We start from the raw sequence: 16,139 nt of genomic DNA, 5'->3' as shown, positions 1-16,139 counted from the left end.
CGCTACCTTGCCGCATCCCAGCACCACCTTCAAGCCTCCTTGACTCGACTCGATAGTCGTTCTTCTCTTGCCTCTCTTGCCTCTCTTGCCTCTCTTACTCTTTTATCACGCTGCCGTCACGCATCTCATTCTCTCCGCGCCTTCCATCTCGGGTGCCATCTACACGCAGCCATCTGATCTCATACCTTTGCTGCTTCTACCATGGTGGCTCTTGCCTTGCCCCGACGCAACAAGGACACAGGCTCTGGCGCCGCTGGCGAGACCACCCCTTGCTCCGAGGTGCCGCTACCCCTCCCCGCAGTCCACGCTGCCTCTTTCAGCGGCAGGCCTTCTCCTGAGCCTGGTCATCCCGATGCCAGTGCTGATGCTGAGCGTGTCAAGCCCAAGCGTTCTTCCAGCTTCGGTCGTGGCCTCGGCCAGCTCGCTTCGCTCACTACCGGCAAGCCCAAGGCTGTCGACCTCATGTCGTTCGGTCGAACAAAGTCCGGCGCTTCCGCCCCTCAGTCGCCCTCGACTGTGCCTGTGGCCGACAGCGTTACCGGAGCTGCTTCCGTTTCGATCAACGGCGGCGCCGGTGCTGGCGCTCTCATGGGTCCACCTTCTACGCCGGATCCGTCGCACCTTACTCACTTCTCGCTCCGGCTCAGCGACCTCGTGAACAAGGCTTTTGTCCCCTGCGCCGCCGCTAGCGCCCCTGCTGCCCACACCATTTCGGTAGCCTCCAACGTCGCTGCGGCAGCCAAGGGCCCTACCACTCCCAAGATCAACCAGATCACTTACGAAGGCAAACATCTTCCTGATAAGGCCAAAATCATCGAGATCACTCAACTCGTCGTCGGTGAGCTTCGCTACGCTGAAGCCGTCGATGCCTACCTCTTGCGTGCTGTCTCGCGCCAGATCCTCAAGGCGCTCACCCTCTTTGCCGCTCGCATCGACTCTCTTCTCGTCTCACCCACCAAGGATCCCGGCGCAGTCCGCATTCCCACCAATGCAAAGGAAGGTCTTCATCTCCCCGCCGCCATGGAGTTCAACCTCGGCTTGGTCACGCTCGAGTGGATCGTTGAGGACAGCCTCGAGCGTTGTATCGAGGGCGATCGCGACGCGCACGGAGAGCTTATCGCTGATGAGAATGGTGCCGTCCACGACGGCATGCCACACTTTGTCTCCGAGATCCTCACGCCTGTTCGCAAGAGGATGGAGGGCACCATCCTCCACATCATCCAGCCCATCCTGGCGCAGACCAAGCAGTCCATTGCGCGATGCATCTCCACCGCCGTTCCCACTCCCTTTGTCAGCCCAGTCACGCTTTCGCCCTCCACAACTTCGGCAAGTGGCACCCATGGTGGCGCTGCTTTCGCCGCCGCCGCTTCTTCAGGCGGTGACAGTCGCACTGCTTCTCCTCCTCCTTCTGCCGCTGCATCCACCGCCGCCCTGACAGCCACGACTCCCGGCAATATGTCTCCGCCTCATCGCGTCCCTGAGACTGGTCCCGGTTCGGCCTGGCTACGCGAGCTCGACGGACGTCTCGAAGGCGCTCGCAAGCTCCTGCTGCCTCGCATCGAGGAACGCTGTGGCCAGGATGGCGAAGCTTGGTTCATCTCTGTTGCCATTCATGTCATCTGGAAGGGTCTCATGATCCTCACCTCTCGTTCCGTCGCACTGCCCATCAACGCCGCCTCGGAGCTGCTTTCGGGAAGCAATGCTGCCAGCGCTTCTGCCTTTGACCGTCTCATGGGCGAGGTCAACCAGAAGCGTAGTCCTTCACCTGCCCAGCTCAGCTCAGCCCTCAAGGCTGTTGGTGTAGGCTCGAGCCGCAGCAAGCGTCGAAGCCTGGATCCTGCCAGTCTCGTTTCCGATTCGGGTCGCCAGAGCCCTTCGTACTGTGCTACCGCGTCTGGCTTGAGCTCGATCGCACCCTTTTCGCTCGTCAGCGCCCGCCTTTGTGCACACCAACTCGCTGAGCTCCAAACCTTTGAAAAGTTGATGCTTCGATTCTGCGATGGGTTTTTGCGCAAACCAGGTACGCAGTCCAAGAAGACCGTAAAGGATACCAAGCGATCCCGCTTTGCTTTGTTCTCGTCCGGCGGTGCAAGCCTTGGCGGCGCCAATCAGCCTGTTCTTGACCTCTCGGCTTACGATCCTGACGAGGAGGACGAACTTGCGCGTGCCGCACTCGCCGAGGCCATGCATGCGCTGCGCAGCACCATCATTGTGTTGCTGTCGCTCGAGCGTGAGCCGGCCACCATTTGCGCCGGTCTCGAGCAGCTCAAGAGTCTTCCCGGTAACTCCGAGGCTGACCCCACAGGCAACTCTGCTTCCTCCGCGATCGCTCTGGGCACTGAGGTCACTAAAGCCCTTGATGCGATCCCAAACCTGTTGCTCCTACACATTCTCTACAACCGTCTTCCCATGGCTCCCGGTCGTCTCGAGCTGCCTGCGCCGCCTGCCTTGTTCGGCTACACGTGGACCGACTACGAAAAAGCGATTGCTGGGTTTGCCGGGGGTGAGCAATGGGCTCAAGCCGTTGCATTGCGATACAAGCCTGAGATCGAAAAGGCTTGGAGATCCATCGCGATTCGACAGGATGAAAGACTGGCCGGCTTGGAGCACAAGGCGGCTGCGGGCGGTGGCAAGACTGGAGCTGTGCGATCTTCGCGCTCCGTGTCCGGACCCTTGTCCAGGGGTAAGTCGGCCCTTGCGCGCGGCGGCGGATCGTTGCACTCGGAGGAGGACGATGAGGATGAGGATGAGGATGCGCACAGCGATGCGCCTGAAGCAATGTCGCAGTCAGTGCCTGAGCTCAAGAAGCCTAACAGCGATGGCACTAGCGGCAGTGAGAACGAAGCTGGCGACCTCGCCGAAGGTGCAACGAGCCGTGGACGTCGTTCCTCTGGTCGTTCTCCCAGACGTAGCTCGACGCTCGCACATCCGGCTATGGCCGAAGCTGCTGCTGCTGCTGCTGCTGCTGCTGCTGCTGTCACTACTGCTGCTAACGGTAGTGCAGTTGCTGCTGGTGTTGCAGCGCCTGCACCACGATTCTGGCGCCGAAACACGTCCAACGGGCGCAGTGGCTTCCACCTCTCGTTTGCGGGGCTTCGCTCTCAATCGCCTCGCACTGACGGTGCTGCCACCCCACCGATCGTCACCGCCACCACCGCCGACCCGCTGGTCTCGACCACCCTCACATGGTCTCCTCCATCCTCAACCGCAAACCTCGTCGCTAGCCCTGCCAGCGAGGTGCCGGCTTCTCCAGCGCGATCCACGACGAGCGATGCTCACCTCACCGACGCCATTGATGTTGCCGAAGTGACGACGAAGCTCGAAAAGCGCTCGCTGTGCGTGTTTGCTACCGCGCTGACGTATGCTGGTCGTGGATCGGTGGCTATCGAGCTGCGCTAGTAGATAGTTGTATATATGTTTCGTTTAGATCATCAAACGGCGAGTTGGCCTCGGATAAAGATTTCATAAGTTAGATTACATTGGGTTTCGAAGATGTCATGTTGAAAGATGGCATGATTCTGTGGGACGTGCTCGATTCGTGATTGGACGATGGTGTGAGAAAATGGATGGAAGAGGCGAGCGAACACGCGAACAACACGAGCGTCGGGGGATGGGAAAGGTGAAGGACGGAAGGAGGCAAGAGTATGAGTGGATGGGGGGTGCGTTCGGGTGTGTGGTGCAACTAGAGAGACTTGGACCTGTATAGCAAGATATAGGCGACGCTGTCCTCGCCGCCGCCGTCGAGGGCGTGGATTTTGTCTTTTGAGACACGCGAGACTTTGTCGTCGTCGAACTTGTACCAGTGCTGGTCGGCGTCGGATTGGTCGAGATCGCGAGCGCTGGGATGGCGCGGTTGATCGAGGTCGGCTCGGACCCACGAGATATAGTGACCAGCGTCGGCGGCGGCGCCTTTGTGAGTGACAACGCCCACAAGCTCGTACAGCGCAGACACGTTGCATCCCGTATCAGCAAGCAAGTCGGGATGCATCGATGCTCGAATCGCCTCACGCTCCTTGGCGCGCTCAGCCAACTCTTGCTCTTCCGTCAGCACCATCGCGAGCTTAGCGCGCGCACCACTTTCGCCATCTTGCGCCTCAGCTTCGCGCACCACAACACCACTCGAGCTCGCATCCGCGATACCCACATCACTCCCGTTCTTGGCCTCCCTGGCCGCTTTTTCTTGCGCAATCTTGCTCGCCTTGGCCCTCTTGCGAATCTTGGCCCTCTCATCGCGCTCCTTCTCGATGTTCTTCATGACCAAATTCGTCTGCTTGGTCTTTTCCTTGAGTTCGTCCGACAGGAACGGCGTAGCGTCTAGGACAAACGGGAACTTGACTTTGCGCATGATCTTGGTTTTCTTGTTGATGTCGCGCCTCCAGTAGAATCGAACAAAGTGCGTGGCCAGGTAGGCGGGCAGTCGATCGATGCGTGACGTTTCGTCGTACACGGCAGTGCGATTGAGCGTCGAAGACGTCTTTTCGACCTGCTGGTTGAGCGAGTCGAGAATGCCAGAGGTCATCTCGTTGGTGGTAGACGAAATGTTGCATTGCAAGATCGAGAACGGATCCTTGCTTATCGACGCTGGCTCGTCGGGTGCTTCGGCAGTGGACCGTTTGATAACCATGTGGCCGGTAAGGTACTGTTGGACAAATTTGCGCGATGGGTCCAGCGTAGCTTCACCAGAGAGCCCATCAAGGCTGTTTTGGAGCGCCTGGATGATTCGCACCCACACCTCCTCGGCGTCCTGCTGCGCGAAACCGTGACCGTCGCGCGTCATCTCGGCAAACTGAGGCGCCACCTGTCGCAAAATGGTCAAGAACGCAAAAGGCGGAAAAGGCTCGGTGGTCTCGGACAGGTTCTTGTACAGATCCCGCAAAGCAGCCGTTAAATTGCGTTCGCCATCCGCGCCGCCCAGGTTGCCGTCAAACTGACCAAGCGCCGTCTGCAACTCTGGAATCGCACGCAGCACCTGCAACGTCGCATTCAGATAGCACGTGTTGCCCAGATTGGTCAGACCCACTCTCGACTTGGTCGCTAGCGCAAGCTCGGAGTCCGTCATGTCTTCAATGAATGTAATCGCTCCCGTAGGCGCCTTGGGCAATTCGCCCGCTGTGCCGATGACCATGAACGTCTGTCCTGCGCGTGCACCGATCTTGGTGAGGTCGTGATCGTCCTTTAGCATGCCACCTTTCACCATGACCTTCATGCGATCCGAAGGCACTCCCGTTTTTTCGTAGATGGCCTGTTTGAATGCAGTGGCGGGCTGAGCTGTGTCGAGGTTGATTTCGTGCAGCTTGCCATTGTGCTTGACTTTGATGGGGATTGTGGAAGCCATCTTTGCCATGAGTGCGGTAACGCTCGCAAGATGGGTTGCAGCGCCAAACAAAACCGAACGAGAAGAGCAAAAGGAGGTTGTGTGGCAGAGAGCAAGAAAAGCAAAGAACCAACCTGAAAACGTCTTGGGACGTTGCTTGTTAGGCAGTATCAGAGACCTGGCTGGCTGGCTGGTGCGGGCTGCGTGGCGCAGAAATCATAAATACTCGTGATTTGGGCACAACTTGACTCAAACTTGACGAGTAAAGTGGAGTTTTGTGCTTGCACGTTGCGCAGCAAGAAACACCAGCTGCAACCACGCAGTACGCGTCCTGTACTTGCAAAGCATTCCGTACGATCACTGCACAACAATAATCGTGAATAATCGTGAATCGTGAATCGTGAATCGTGCGTGAATCGAATCACGAAAAGAGTCACGAGTTGTCGAGTCAAAATTTCAACCCGTGAAATATTCCCAACAGCCAACGCGGCACATGCACTCGTGACTGATCACACATTCGTGATTATGTTCGGTAATGAACAACGATACCGTAAAGCTCACACTGCAAGTTCGTATCTTGCAAGGTACGCAGCTGCACAAACCCGGATTCTCACAAGTGAGACGCCACCATGCATCGCACGACGCCTCCAAAAAGCGGACTGGGGGGAGAATGTTATACAAATGGATACAAATACAATGCGTGAGAGTGTGTTGAGCGTGAGGGCCAGTATAACAGTGTCGAACGAGGTGATCTGAACGGTGCTGGTACAGGAACAAGTACATATGAGCTCGAACTCTTTCCAAGCAAGGACAGAGGAAGATGCTCGATCTTACTAGAGCAAGTCGAAATCGTCCAGCTCATCGTTATATCTCGCAATGGTCCTCTTGATCTTGCTCGTATCCACCCAGGTAACAAAGTCCTCCATGTTCCTAGTCACCATGAACGCCGGATCACTCATCGTATCCGGGCCCACTCTTACATGACCCTGCTCGACATACTTGACCGCCTGGCCCACCGTCTCGGCCATCTTTAATCGCACCATGACCACCGGTAATCGCCTCCTGCAAAAAGCAGACACGTTGAGCTTGTTGGTGATGTCAGACATCTTGGCACCCGTATCCAGCAATCCCATGTCGTACAGCTTGGCAAGCATGCCCTGTTCGTGCTTACCCCGGAAAGGGTCCGCCACAGGTAGCGTAGAGAGTCGCAGCGCGAGGTGGCGAAGCTTGCCAACAAGCTTATTGTACTTGTGATAGTCGTCGCGGTCTTGAATGTGGTATCGTCGCATCACTTTGATCTCGCGCATACCAGCATCTTGCTTCCAATCGAGAAAGTCATGCCTGTAAAACCGATCAGAAGGCAGCGGGCGGGCGAGCGAATGCGTCAGAATCAACACAACATCACGCAGAAATGTGGTTCTTGCTGCTACTCACTTTTTGAGCAACTTCTGCTCGTGATACTTGAGCTGTCTCATCTTGGATATACTTTGGTGAGAGGTGGCAAAGACGGAAAAGATGTGCAGTCCTGAGAGGCGTTAGATACCGCTAGACTGTCGTCGTGGGTTTTGCGGTCTGCCGGCGAGTCTCTTTAAGCCAAGACGACTCTTGATCTACTGTCCTCCGTTACTTTGCGGCCGCGTGTGTATGAAGAAAGCACCGAATGCAGACGTCGAGATGAGAGACTTGATGTAACGAAAGCTTACATTCACGATTCGTGATTCATAGATTCGTTTTGTTGCGTCTTCTTCCAAAACCTGCATTGAAAAATTTGGACTTCGGGTTTCGGCCTCTGACTGCAGTCACGAGTTCGTGAGTTGCACTGCACGTTGCGAGTTCTTTCGTGTACCACACTCTCCACTTTTTCGATCGGCTTTGTGAGGCCACTCAAAGCAACAAACACGAATTATCGCAAGGTTCTGTGCTCCCACGTGTCCACGATTCGTGTAGGGTTTCAGCGATTATTTCACGATATGGGTCCAAAGCTCTATCATGGCTCTCGGCGTATCGCTAAGAAGCTGTAAGCCCCCATTCCAAACATCACAGAACACACAACTCTCGAGCATCAGAAATCCATTACGATAAACAAAACGACAGGACATAAGAATGAAAGCATAGAACACGAAAGGGGGGGAAGGGCGGGGGGCGAAATAGACCAATGCCAAGGTTAAGGCCTTGTACACTTGCACCACCTCCCGGGAAGCGGCGTTCATGCGCGTTCATGCACTGAATCCATACAGCGTTGGGCGGTCTAATTGAGGAGAGCCAGCAAGACAACGGATACTACGAATCCAACGATCAACAGAAGAATGATACACCTTCTTCCCGCTTTCTTCTGGTACTCATGCGCCACCACCAATTCTTGATCTGCGCCTGCCGTGTTCTCGGCTATCGAATTGATGTTGAACTCGATATTGTCAATCATGCCACCCTGTTCCTGCACAATGTTGCCTAGATCGCGAAAGATCTCGTTGAGCTCCTGGACACCGGACTCGATCTCTCTGATCTCGGCCTCGCGCGAAGTGATGAGCGATTCTTGGTATTCCAGATCTGCCTGAGTGGGGCCTTCGGGTAACAAGTCGAGCGCCTCGGCTTGGACACCACCTTCGGCCCCACCTGTTGCATTGGAGCGATCCGATTCTTCCGTGTCGATCAAAAGCTGTTGTGAGTTGCGCGATTTGATCATCTGCCGTTCCTTCTGCTTATCCTGTTCGAGTTTGGCGCGTGTCTTTGCAACCGCCTCTTTTTGCGCTCGTTGGAATTGCAGCGCAGCAGCTTGGAAGTCGCGTTGCAGCTTGCCCTGGGTGAGCTTGGCACCGCCATTGGTTGGTCTGAGCGGGAAGGTCGAAAGCTGCTTGATATCGGTAGTGGCATCCTTGACGAGCTCGCGCGTTGTCTCTATCAAGTCGTTGATGCGTTTGCTCCAGTCCTGTGCTGCTGCCTTGGCCGATGCATTGGAAGACGACAGCGAGATAAGCTTTTGAATAGCTGTGACGTTTGAGTTGATCTTAAAAATTTGGATGCCAATCTTGTTGCTGAGCTTTTCAAACTCGGGGGGTAACGAGGGGGAGACTTCGTCGCGGTACAGGGGTAAAGGGGTTTTGCGAGACCCACCTCCTCCACCTGCAGAGCCACCTTGCCGAGAAGACGAGCCGCTTTCGAGATCGTTAAACGACATTATGCTGGAGAAGGGAGAGCGAGCGGCAGAAGACGACGACGCTGTTGTTTAGAATGGGCAGCCTTGTAGGATGGGAAGTGTGCAAGCGCGGTGGTTGGGATTACGGGCCGTGTTAGTGGGAATTGTGTGTTGGAGGCGCAGCCAAGATTGAGGAGAATAGCCCGCACGTAAGTTGTTGTTGTAGTAGTGTGCAGTCAAGGGAAAGCCAGCAGTGCAGGGCGATGTCGAATGGATAGTTGTGCAACGAGGATGGTGGTCGATGATAAAAGCTTCAGCACAGGGTTCAAAGTATGTTGGATAATCACGAATGCCCCTGTTGAATGACGCATCCGCATCCGCACACTCACGACTCGTGACTCTTTTGCTGTGCTGCGTTTTGAATCACCGATCCGACGCACAACTTTTCTATGCTTGGGTCACGATAGGTTCGAAAGCCGACTTAACATACTGCTTCAACATCGGTGATCCACGTGATAGCCATCTCGGCCCACAAAATTTAGAATTCGCCTCTCGCGTCTGATGCCGGCAACACTCACGACTCACGACTCACCTCATGACTTTTTTTTTTGGTTTCTTGCTCAGATTCTTGATTCTTCCAAGCTTGCTCCGACATGTCGAGCTCCTCAAAGGTTTCAACCACCTTGCTCGCCCCCCCTGCCCCCCTCCCCATCACCCGTTTCATCCTGCTGAGTAGCGCAGACATTCGACAAGCATGGAGGCTATGGACTTGACGCTGTCAGGTGCAGCACGCGCTCCAGCGCTCGCCTCCTCGCCCAACCTGTTTCGAGCGAAAGAACCGTTTCATGTTCAAGTGATACCACCCGATGCCCACGCCAATGCTTCTCCCGCCTACGTTACCCACCTGCTCTCGCTGTCAACATCATACGGAACACCTACACTACTCGCAGTTGCTGACGATAGCACGCTTACCTTGATCGACAAGACCTCTGGCGTAGTGGCCGAGTCGTGTCGTGCTTTCAAGGATGCAAGAATTACGCAAGCCAAGCCTTTGAGCTGCTCATCCGGAGCTGCCGGAGAATTCGTAGCAAGTGTCTCGAATGGAACCGTAGCTTGCTGGGATACTAGGACAGGCCTCACAAAGCCCGTATGGACGCTGCAGGGAACGTCGAAAGCGCCGTATCTGTGCGTCGAACCGTCGCCAAATGACGCCAATACCGTGGTAGTGGGTACCGAACAGTACGGTCATGGAGACAGCGATATTGACATCTGGGACATACGTTCCAAAGCAGCGCCCAGGAGCAAGTACAACGAGGTGCACAGCGACGACGTGACTGTTCTTCAGTACCACCCTGATGCCGCGCACCACGCCGGGATCTTGCTGAGCGGGTCAACGGATGGCTTGGTATCGGCGATCGACACCACAATTGCGGAGGAAGAGGATGCGGTGATTTCGGTAGGCAACACGGGCAACTCTGTTGCGAGAGCAGGATGGATTTACTCGACATCATCATCGTCTTCAGCAGCAGCAAGTTCGTCAAGCTCACCGGCAGGTGCAATGGACACGCATATGGATGGGGTTGACGAGCAAGCAGATTTGATACAAGTTGAGACCGAAGCACGTCGTCGTACACTGGGCAAGGTGTGGGCGGTGGGTGATATGCAGACACTAGCGCTGTTTGATGCCGACAAGTTTGAGCCCATCTTTGCCACCACCGATGTTCGTTCGTCTTCTTCACTCCGCCCGCCTTGGTCGACCGACTACGTGATCGACGCGTCTACCGCACTCGGCTCGTTCCCGAATCCTTCTCTCGACGAAACATTGACGCTCTTCGTCGGCAGATCCGAAGGTGCGTTTGCCGCGATCTCGATCCCCACAATCGCTTCCACCAGCAACACTTGTTCATGGCGTCTTCGAGCGGTTTTCCCTGAACAAGGCGATGGTACATTCTACGGGCACTCGGATATTATCCGCTCGGTTGAATGGGACGCTGCCACAAATACGCTCTATACTGGCGGAGAAGATGGCAATCTATGCTTCTGGAACTTTGATTCAGCTCACCAGGTAGCGTCGACCGGATCGATTGCGTTGAACTCGATCTCGGCACCAGCAGGATTAACAAGTAGCCCAGGCTCGAGCAGATCCGGTGGCTCGCGCAATGCCACTCCGTCACGATCGCAGCGCTACACTCCATACAAGTGAGCCAGACGTGCCCGGTTGACGTAGCACACGATTAGAAATGCAAGCCGCCACACACCCATTTCAAATCCCTGGTTCTGTGGCATATGGCGCTTTGGATTACTGGCGATGCAAAAAGTGTGAACAAAGAACGTTTTACGGTGAGCAGCGTCAAGCGCTTACAGTCGTGAGTGAGGGTATCGGTTCGAGATGAGATGTTGGTTGCGGCTGGTTTAAACGGTATTTTGCTGTTCGAAGAATCGAGAATCTGGTCACGCGGCTAATGTCGAGGCATTGTGTCTGCTTTAGCGAGAATACCATTTCTTCTTGGTAGCAGCGCCGGACGCTGGCACGGCCGAAGTGTCGTGCATTGGCTGCTGGTGCACCTGGCCAACACCTTGCGTTGTGGCTTTATGAATGTTGCCCTGAACAAGGTTCGACGTCGAGTTGGTGACAGAGCTGTTTGCTCCAGCCGAAGTCGCGGATGCAGCCGCGCCTGTGGATTGCTGCACGTATCCCTGCGCGGCATTCTGCAAAGCCTGAGAGTCATGAGGCGAGCGAGGCGTCAGGTCGGGCAGACCGTTGGCCATGTTCTCCTCGCCCTTTACCCTGAGTAATTCCTCGAGCAATCTCGCGTTTCTCGAATTTGTCTTCCACGCTGCCATAATCACATCACCCGCAAGCGGCACGAAGCCGATTCCCGTCGCCACAGCATTGTTGAACATCATCTGTCGGATCAGCCAGTCGGGTCGGTCATCGAACTCCTTCTTGACTGGATTGACCACGAGCGTGTGGTTGAGCACTGCGTTAACAATGTCACCAAGACCGGGCACGATACCGATGAAGAAAGTCCATCCGAAACGCAGACCACAAACATGGAAGCCCTTGTCTAGATAGTGTGCACGTTTCTTGATCTTTTTTAGAAGCTTGGCCTGCTTGCGTGTAAGACCCGGTGGGAGCGCGCGCTTGCGACGCTTTTGCTTGCCATTGGACGCTGTGTAGAACTCGTATAGTGGGTCCTCGGGCTCGTACTTCTTGGCTTGGCCCGAAACGAAGCGCTTGGTCACCTTGCTAGCGAGGTAGCTGGCCATGATGAGGATCTATGCGTTGACGCTTGTTGAATCGCTGCCACCAGGGAGAAGCCGATGTTGTAGTGTCTGTGTGGAAGAGAAGCTGCCAGAGGAGCAGATATGATGATGGTGTTAGGAAAGAAAGATGGATGTACCTTCCAGACACGCTCATGAGCTGTACTTGTACAAGGCAAGTCGCACACAGCCAGCCGCATCGTGCAAGCCTGCCAGCCCTTTCACACTCAGCATGCCAAACCGTGAACCAACCAAAAAAATGTGGAGTTGGGAGTGTCGCATGGTGCTGTGTTTTTCCGCAGAGTATTTTTGGCATGTGGCTGTGACGTAGGTCTGTCAGTTCAAGATACAGCCCAATATCTACCTAGGCGCCGATGAGTACGATGGCCATCGCCGGATCGGGCCCACGTGAGCTTGCGAGGTTGGTTGATGAAATGCATAATTCGTGATTCACTTTACCGAAGAAACGCTTCACTCGCGCGGTATACTAGGAAGAATCCACGACCACATTCTCGATTTGAGGCTGTGTACGGAGCAGCAGTCACGAGTCACGCAGACAAGCCGTGACAGCTGCACCAGACAATTTGACGTGGACACTTCAGAGACTGCACACTCGATGCTGATACGGTATGTCTTGGTGTGATTGCTACTGACTCCGTTTACTATGGTAGCAACGGAAGATCCATCCACATGGCGCTCCCACAGAATCCCCTCGGTTTGTTGATGGACCGAACCAGTAGGGCGAGAACCACAAGCGCTTGGTGCCCTTGCTTTCGAGCTCAACTATGAACAAAGGGGAAACAGCCGAGATCGACAAAGTGTCTCTTGCCGCTCCACCGTTGAAAGGAGGCTCGAAGCTTACTACCGACTACTGCATTCACGATTCGACATACAGTGATGTAGAGGAGAAGTACGCGTATGCATGCAACAAACATGCTTGCTGATGCCTTGGGCCCTTTGTCCTTGTCAGCCTCTTCACATCTATAACAAGAGCGAACTTCTTTACTGCTACAGACTTCACGAAGTCTACGTACCTACGCCGAATCAAGCTCGACCAAAAGTGACTGAATTTCGCCGAACCTTTATTGAAATCAAATCAATCCTACTGAAATCACAGGCCCGGGCTGGCTCATGTGCAGGTCATCAGTTTTCTAATGCTCTGTAGGATCGGAGCAGAAGCTCGTGGAACATGTCATGATCTGCAGTGTGGGAACACTCTCAAGTACCTTTTTGAATAGAGGCATACAGATTGCCCTAAGTGGGCTTGAACTTGGTATGTCGACGAGACCAAACACTGCCTCGAGTTCAGCTAGCTCCAAGATTGTCAAGGAGTGCCTGCAGGTACGAGACAATCGACTTTGGCCGTTCATCGGCTTATGCTAAAAACTTACTGGAACAACATATTGGCTGCGGCTCACTGTAGACTCTTTGAGCCAACTGCTTGGAACCGTTTGAAACCTCAAGCGCACCATGCATATCGTACCAACCGACTGGAACCTCGTAAACGAGCGCCACATGCCAGTGAGAGGGCTGTTACGGTTGTCGATTGTGGACCAATCCGTTGAAGAAGCCGCGGCTAGACAAGCTCAGCCGGTACCATAGCCTTTCATCATTACGTCAGCGAAACTTTCTTACTCTATTTGCTCATTCAAGAGGGTAGCAGAATTTCATATTCTGTGTGACTTGATGTACAAATCCTAACCTTCTGTAAGCTGAGCTAGAGGTGAAACGCTTGCTCAAGCTTAGATGAGCAGCTGGACGCATCGGGCCGTTAAAGACCGCCAGTGACTGACCGGAAAGCTAGCCGAGGCTTCAAGTTACCGACTAACCGACATGCTGGACGCCAAACCGAGTCGGATTGTGTGGGCTAGCGTGTCCTCGGCCAACGTAGTGTCGATCTTTCAAAAAGGCAACAAGCACACCATTCCTTGGGACCGCTTGCCTAGCTCGCATCTTTCCTCTCACGATGTCCACTCTCGAGGGTGCGGTACCGCTCGGTATGGGCATCACGAAACTGCGACTTTGGGACGAGTTTCACCGGACACGTTGTGATGCAATGCAGTCATCCACACAGCCGTCAGTGCTATCGTCGCCAACATCGACCAGAGAAATTTCTGACACGTCAGTATACATCGCGCATCAAAGCTCAAGGTCGGAACTCTCAACAGCTCTTTGTACTTTACCATGGCAAAGTCTTAGCAGCAAAATCCATCCTGCTGAGTCCACCGAATCTCAAAAAACTGGGAGCACAACGAGGGCGCCCGAGTATGTGCAACAGCCAGCATCTAGAGCTACGCCGTGGCGCCTAGACTTGATCCACCCACGGGATTCCGACTTTCCAGCTTCTCTTTCCGGCTTGTACCGAGTGGACCACCACAGGGATGATTTTTCAAAATTCGACAAGTCGAAATCGACGTTCAGCTGGGCAGAAGTTGCGGAATATACTCATGGTATCCTGCCACCGCCCGTACCACGTCAACCGGGGCCGTCTCGGCAGAAGCCACCGCCACTGGACGTGCGGATCAAAGCCAAAGCACGTCGCGCCAAACGGAAACGGCAGAAAGCAGAACACCGACGACGGCTTTTCCTTGCACAGCTCGTTCAAGTCACTCGATTGGCTCGTTTGCTAAACCGCGACACAGCATCCGCAAACTCGCAAGCAGCAATCTCAGGCACCAACTCCTCTACATCAAAGACTGGGGCGGTGCAGAAGGCATTGGCTCTTTTCCCGGAACGCCTCGGTGTCGATCTGGGGAACTTCGTAGAAGTCGTCTTTGACACGGATGCTCAGTCGTCCGAAATCACCGCTCCCTCGGACATTTCAGACGACGAGCTGGCGAGAGCGACCAGAACCGAAATCGAAACACGGAGACAACTTGCGGGCGCAGATATAAAGGTACCTGGGGGCGTCTTTCGCTGGATGGTGGCAAAAGACTTTGCCAGGTGCTGGCCAGAAAAGGTCCAGCATGTTCGGGACAATCCTTGGCCAGGCTTGGAGCATGTTTGGGGGTCGCCTTCCGGTGAAATAGGGGCTGAGGAGGCGCTGCAGAGCTGTGCTTGTGCGGACCAGAAGCGATGCAGTCTATTCAAAGCAAAGGAACCAGTTCGGTGGCAGAGCGGTCATCGCAGCAGATTCCTCCGGAGAAAAGAGAGAGACGATGCAAACAGGCAGCCTCAAGAATCAGCTCCTGCGACGGCAGGAATTGCACGCCTCGAAAAACCAACACTCATAGATGAGGCTGATGTCGAAAAACTAAAGGCGACACCTGCTCAGACCAGCATCGGATAGAGCCCCTCCGAGACGTCCTCTATTATTCAGTTTTCGTTCGATCGCACGTGTGACTGGAGTAGCGCAGCTGTTTGCTCACATGCGACACCCCTACCAAGCACATCTGCAGGTGTTCCAATGCGGCTTTGACGGCGTGCCATGATCTATAAACAGCATGCCCGGTACAAACTAGTCGATACAGAGGGTGATGATCTACTTCTTCTCGGCGGTATCCAGTAAAATCGTCACGGGCCCATCATTTGTCAGCGAAACATCCATCATCTCACCGAATGCGCCATCCTTGATGCGCTCGTGCGAGTAGCTGTCACCGAGCTTGTGGAGCAACGCTTCGTAGATGACCCTTGCCGAATCGCCGCCCATGGCACGGTGGAAGTCTGGCTTTGTGCCCTTGACCGTTCGAGCAAAGAGCGTGAATTGAGACACACAAAGCACTTCTCCGCCAAGTTCGACAACGGATCGTTTCCACGGTTTGCCTCCCCATACTTGCTCTGCCCTCGCATTGCCTTCGCCGCTCGACTCGCCGTTGACTGGTGCAGTGACAGGCGGGGGTACCGAGCCATTTGGATCAGAGGCGCTGGTAGAGGACAAGGGCTCGGGCTCGGGCTCGTATTGCGAGGGTATGGTGATTTGCCCCGCTTGCTGGTTCTCGTTCCATAGTTTGGTGTTGAGAATCTTGTTCGCCAGTGGTACGATCTCTGCTGCAGTGTCCTCGGTCGAAATGCCAATCAGGGCTACGATTCCTGGTCCAATCTTGGAAACGAGCTTTCCATCGACTGTCAAAGTGGATGTATGAGTCATGATGGGATGTCAGTCTTAGCCATCGACCTCAACATGAAAGACTTATGCACGGAACAAGGACCCACCGTGAACTGTTGCGCCTTTGACACGTTGCAGAACGGCTCGCATGGTGATCTAGTCGTGTTCTTTTGGTGTTGGAAGTGGGTAACCGTGATAGTTGGTGTGATGATGGAGATGGAGATGGAGGGATGCATCACATACCCCCACTCAATTATGTTTATGGTCGTGGGTGACTACAGCTGCAACTGAATCACGAATCGTGAAGGGCGTTTCTTCTCGAAATTCGTGATTGTGAAAGGATCTTGGCAAACAAATTTCCCGAGGACACGCCGCGAAAGTCA

At 54.6% G+C, this 16,139-nt stretch overlaps 8 protein-coding genes across 8 annotated transcripts; 3 read left to right on the top strand and 5 right to left on the bottom strand.

The window, feature by feature from the left end:
* Nucleotides 1–201: 201 nt before the first annotated feature.
* On the top strand, nucleotides 202–3,399 carry UMAG_02341 (uncharacterized protein; the record flags this gene model as incomplete). Its single annotated transcript, XM_011390350.1, has 1 exon — nucleotides 202–3,399. One exon carries the CDS (start codon nucleotides 202–204, stop codon nucleotides 3,397–3,399), a length of 3,198 nt encoding a protein of 1,065 aa, XP_011388652.1.
* Nucleotides 3,400–3,682: 283 nt separating this feature from the next.
* Nucleotides 3,683–5,335, bottom strand: UMAG_02340 (ubiquitin-specific protease UBP6; the record flags this gene model as incomplete). The annotated part of the gene is made up of 1 exon (XM_011390349.1): nucleotides 3,683–5,335. The coding sequence occupies one exon, from the start codon at nucleotides 5,333–5,335 to the stop codon at nucleotides 3,683–3,685; it is 1,653 nt and encodes a 550-aa protein (XP_011388651.1).
* An 812-nt stretch (nucleotides 5,336–6,147) lies between these two features.
* Nucleotides 6,148–6,789, bottom strand: UMAG_11710 (putative U3 small nucleolar ribonucleoprotein component; the record flags this gene model as incomplete). The annotated part of the gene is made up of 2 exons (XM_011390582.1): nucleotides 6,148–6,655; nucleotides 6,749–6,789. 2 exons carry the CDS (start codon nucleotides 6,787–6,789, stop codon nucleotides 6,148–6,150), a joined length of 549 nt encoding a protein of 182 aa, XP_011388884.1.
* A 773-nt stretch (nucleotides 6,790–7,562) lies between these two features.
* UMAG_02338 (uncharacterized protein) lies at nucleotides 7,563–8,489 on the bottom strand (the record flags this gene model as incomplete). Its single annotated transcript, XM_011390348.1, has 1 exon — nucleotides 7,563–8,489. One exon carries the CDS (start codon nucleotides 8,487–8,489, stop codon nucleotides 7,563–7,565), a length of 927 nt encoding a protein of 308 aa, XP_011388650.1.
* Nucleotides 8,490–9,201: 712 nt separating this feature from the next.
* UMAG_02337 (uncharacterized protein) lies at nucleotides 9,202–10,650 on the top strand (the record flags this gene model as incomplete). Its single annotated transcript, XM_011390347.1, has 1 exon — nucleotides 9,202–10,650. The coding sequence occupies one exon, from the start codon at nucleotides 9,202–9,204 to the stop codon at nucleotides 10,648–10,650; it is 1,449 nt and encodes a 482-aa protein (XP_011388649.1).
* Nucleotides 10,651–10,931: 281 nt separating this feature from the next.
* Nucleotides 10,932–11,717, bottom strand: UMAG_02336 (uncharacterized protein; the record flags this gene model as incomplete). The annotated part of the gene is made up of 1 exon (XM_011390346.1): nucleotides 10,932–11,717. One exon carries the CDS (start codon nucleotides 11,715–11,717, stop codon nucleotides 10,932–10,934), a length of 786 nt encoding a protein of 261 aa, XP_011388648.1.
* A 1,960-nt stretch (nucleotides 11,718–13,677) lies between these two features.
* On the top strand, nucleotides 13,678–15,000 carry UMAG_11709 (uncharacterized protein; the record flags this gene model as incomplete). Its single annotated transcript, XM_011390581.1, has 1 exon — nucleotides 13,678–15,000. The coding sequence occupies one exon, from the start codon at nucleotides 13,678–13,680 to the stop codon at nucleotides 14,998–15,000; it is 1,323 nt and encodes a 440-aa protein (XP_011388883.1).
* Nucleotides 15,001–15,192: 192 nt separating this feature from the next.
* Nucleotides 15,193–15,906, bottom strand: UMAG_11708 (D-tyrosyl-tRNA(Tyr) deacylase; the record flags this gene model as incomplete). The annotated part of the gene is made up of 2 exons (XM_011390580.1): nucleotides 15,193–15,773; nucleotides 15,864–15,906. The coding sequence occupies 2 exons, from the start codon at nucleotides 15,904–15,906 to the stop codon at nucleotides 15,193–15,195; spliced, it is 624 nt and encodes a 207-aa protein (XP_011388882.1).
* Between the last annotated feature and the right edge of the window lie 233 nt (nucleotides 15,907–16,139).

The sequence above is a fragment of the Mycosarcoma maydis genome, chromosome 5, assembly GCF_000328475.2.
Source record: "Mycosarcoma maydis chromosome 5, whole genome shotgun sequence".
Taxonomy (NCBI): domain Eukaryota; kingdom Fungi; phylum Basidiomycota; class Ustilaginomycetes; order Ustilaginales; genus Mycosarcoma; species Mycosarcoma maydis.
The sequence above is the reverse complement of the archived record's forward strand: the minus strand, read 5'-3'. Positions and strand labels throughout refer to the sequence as shown.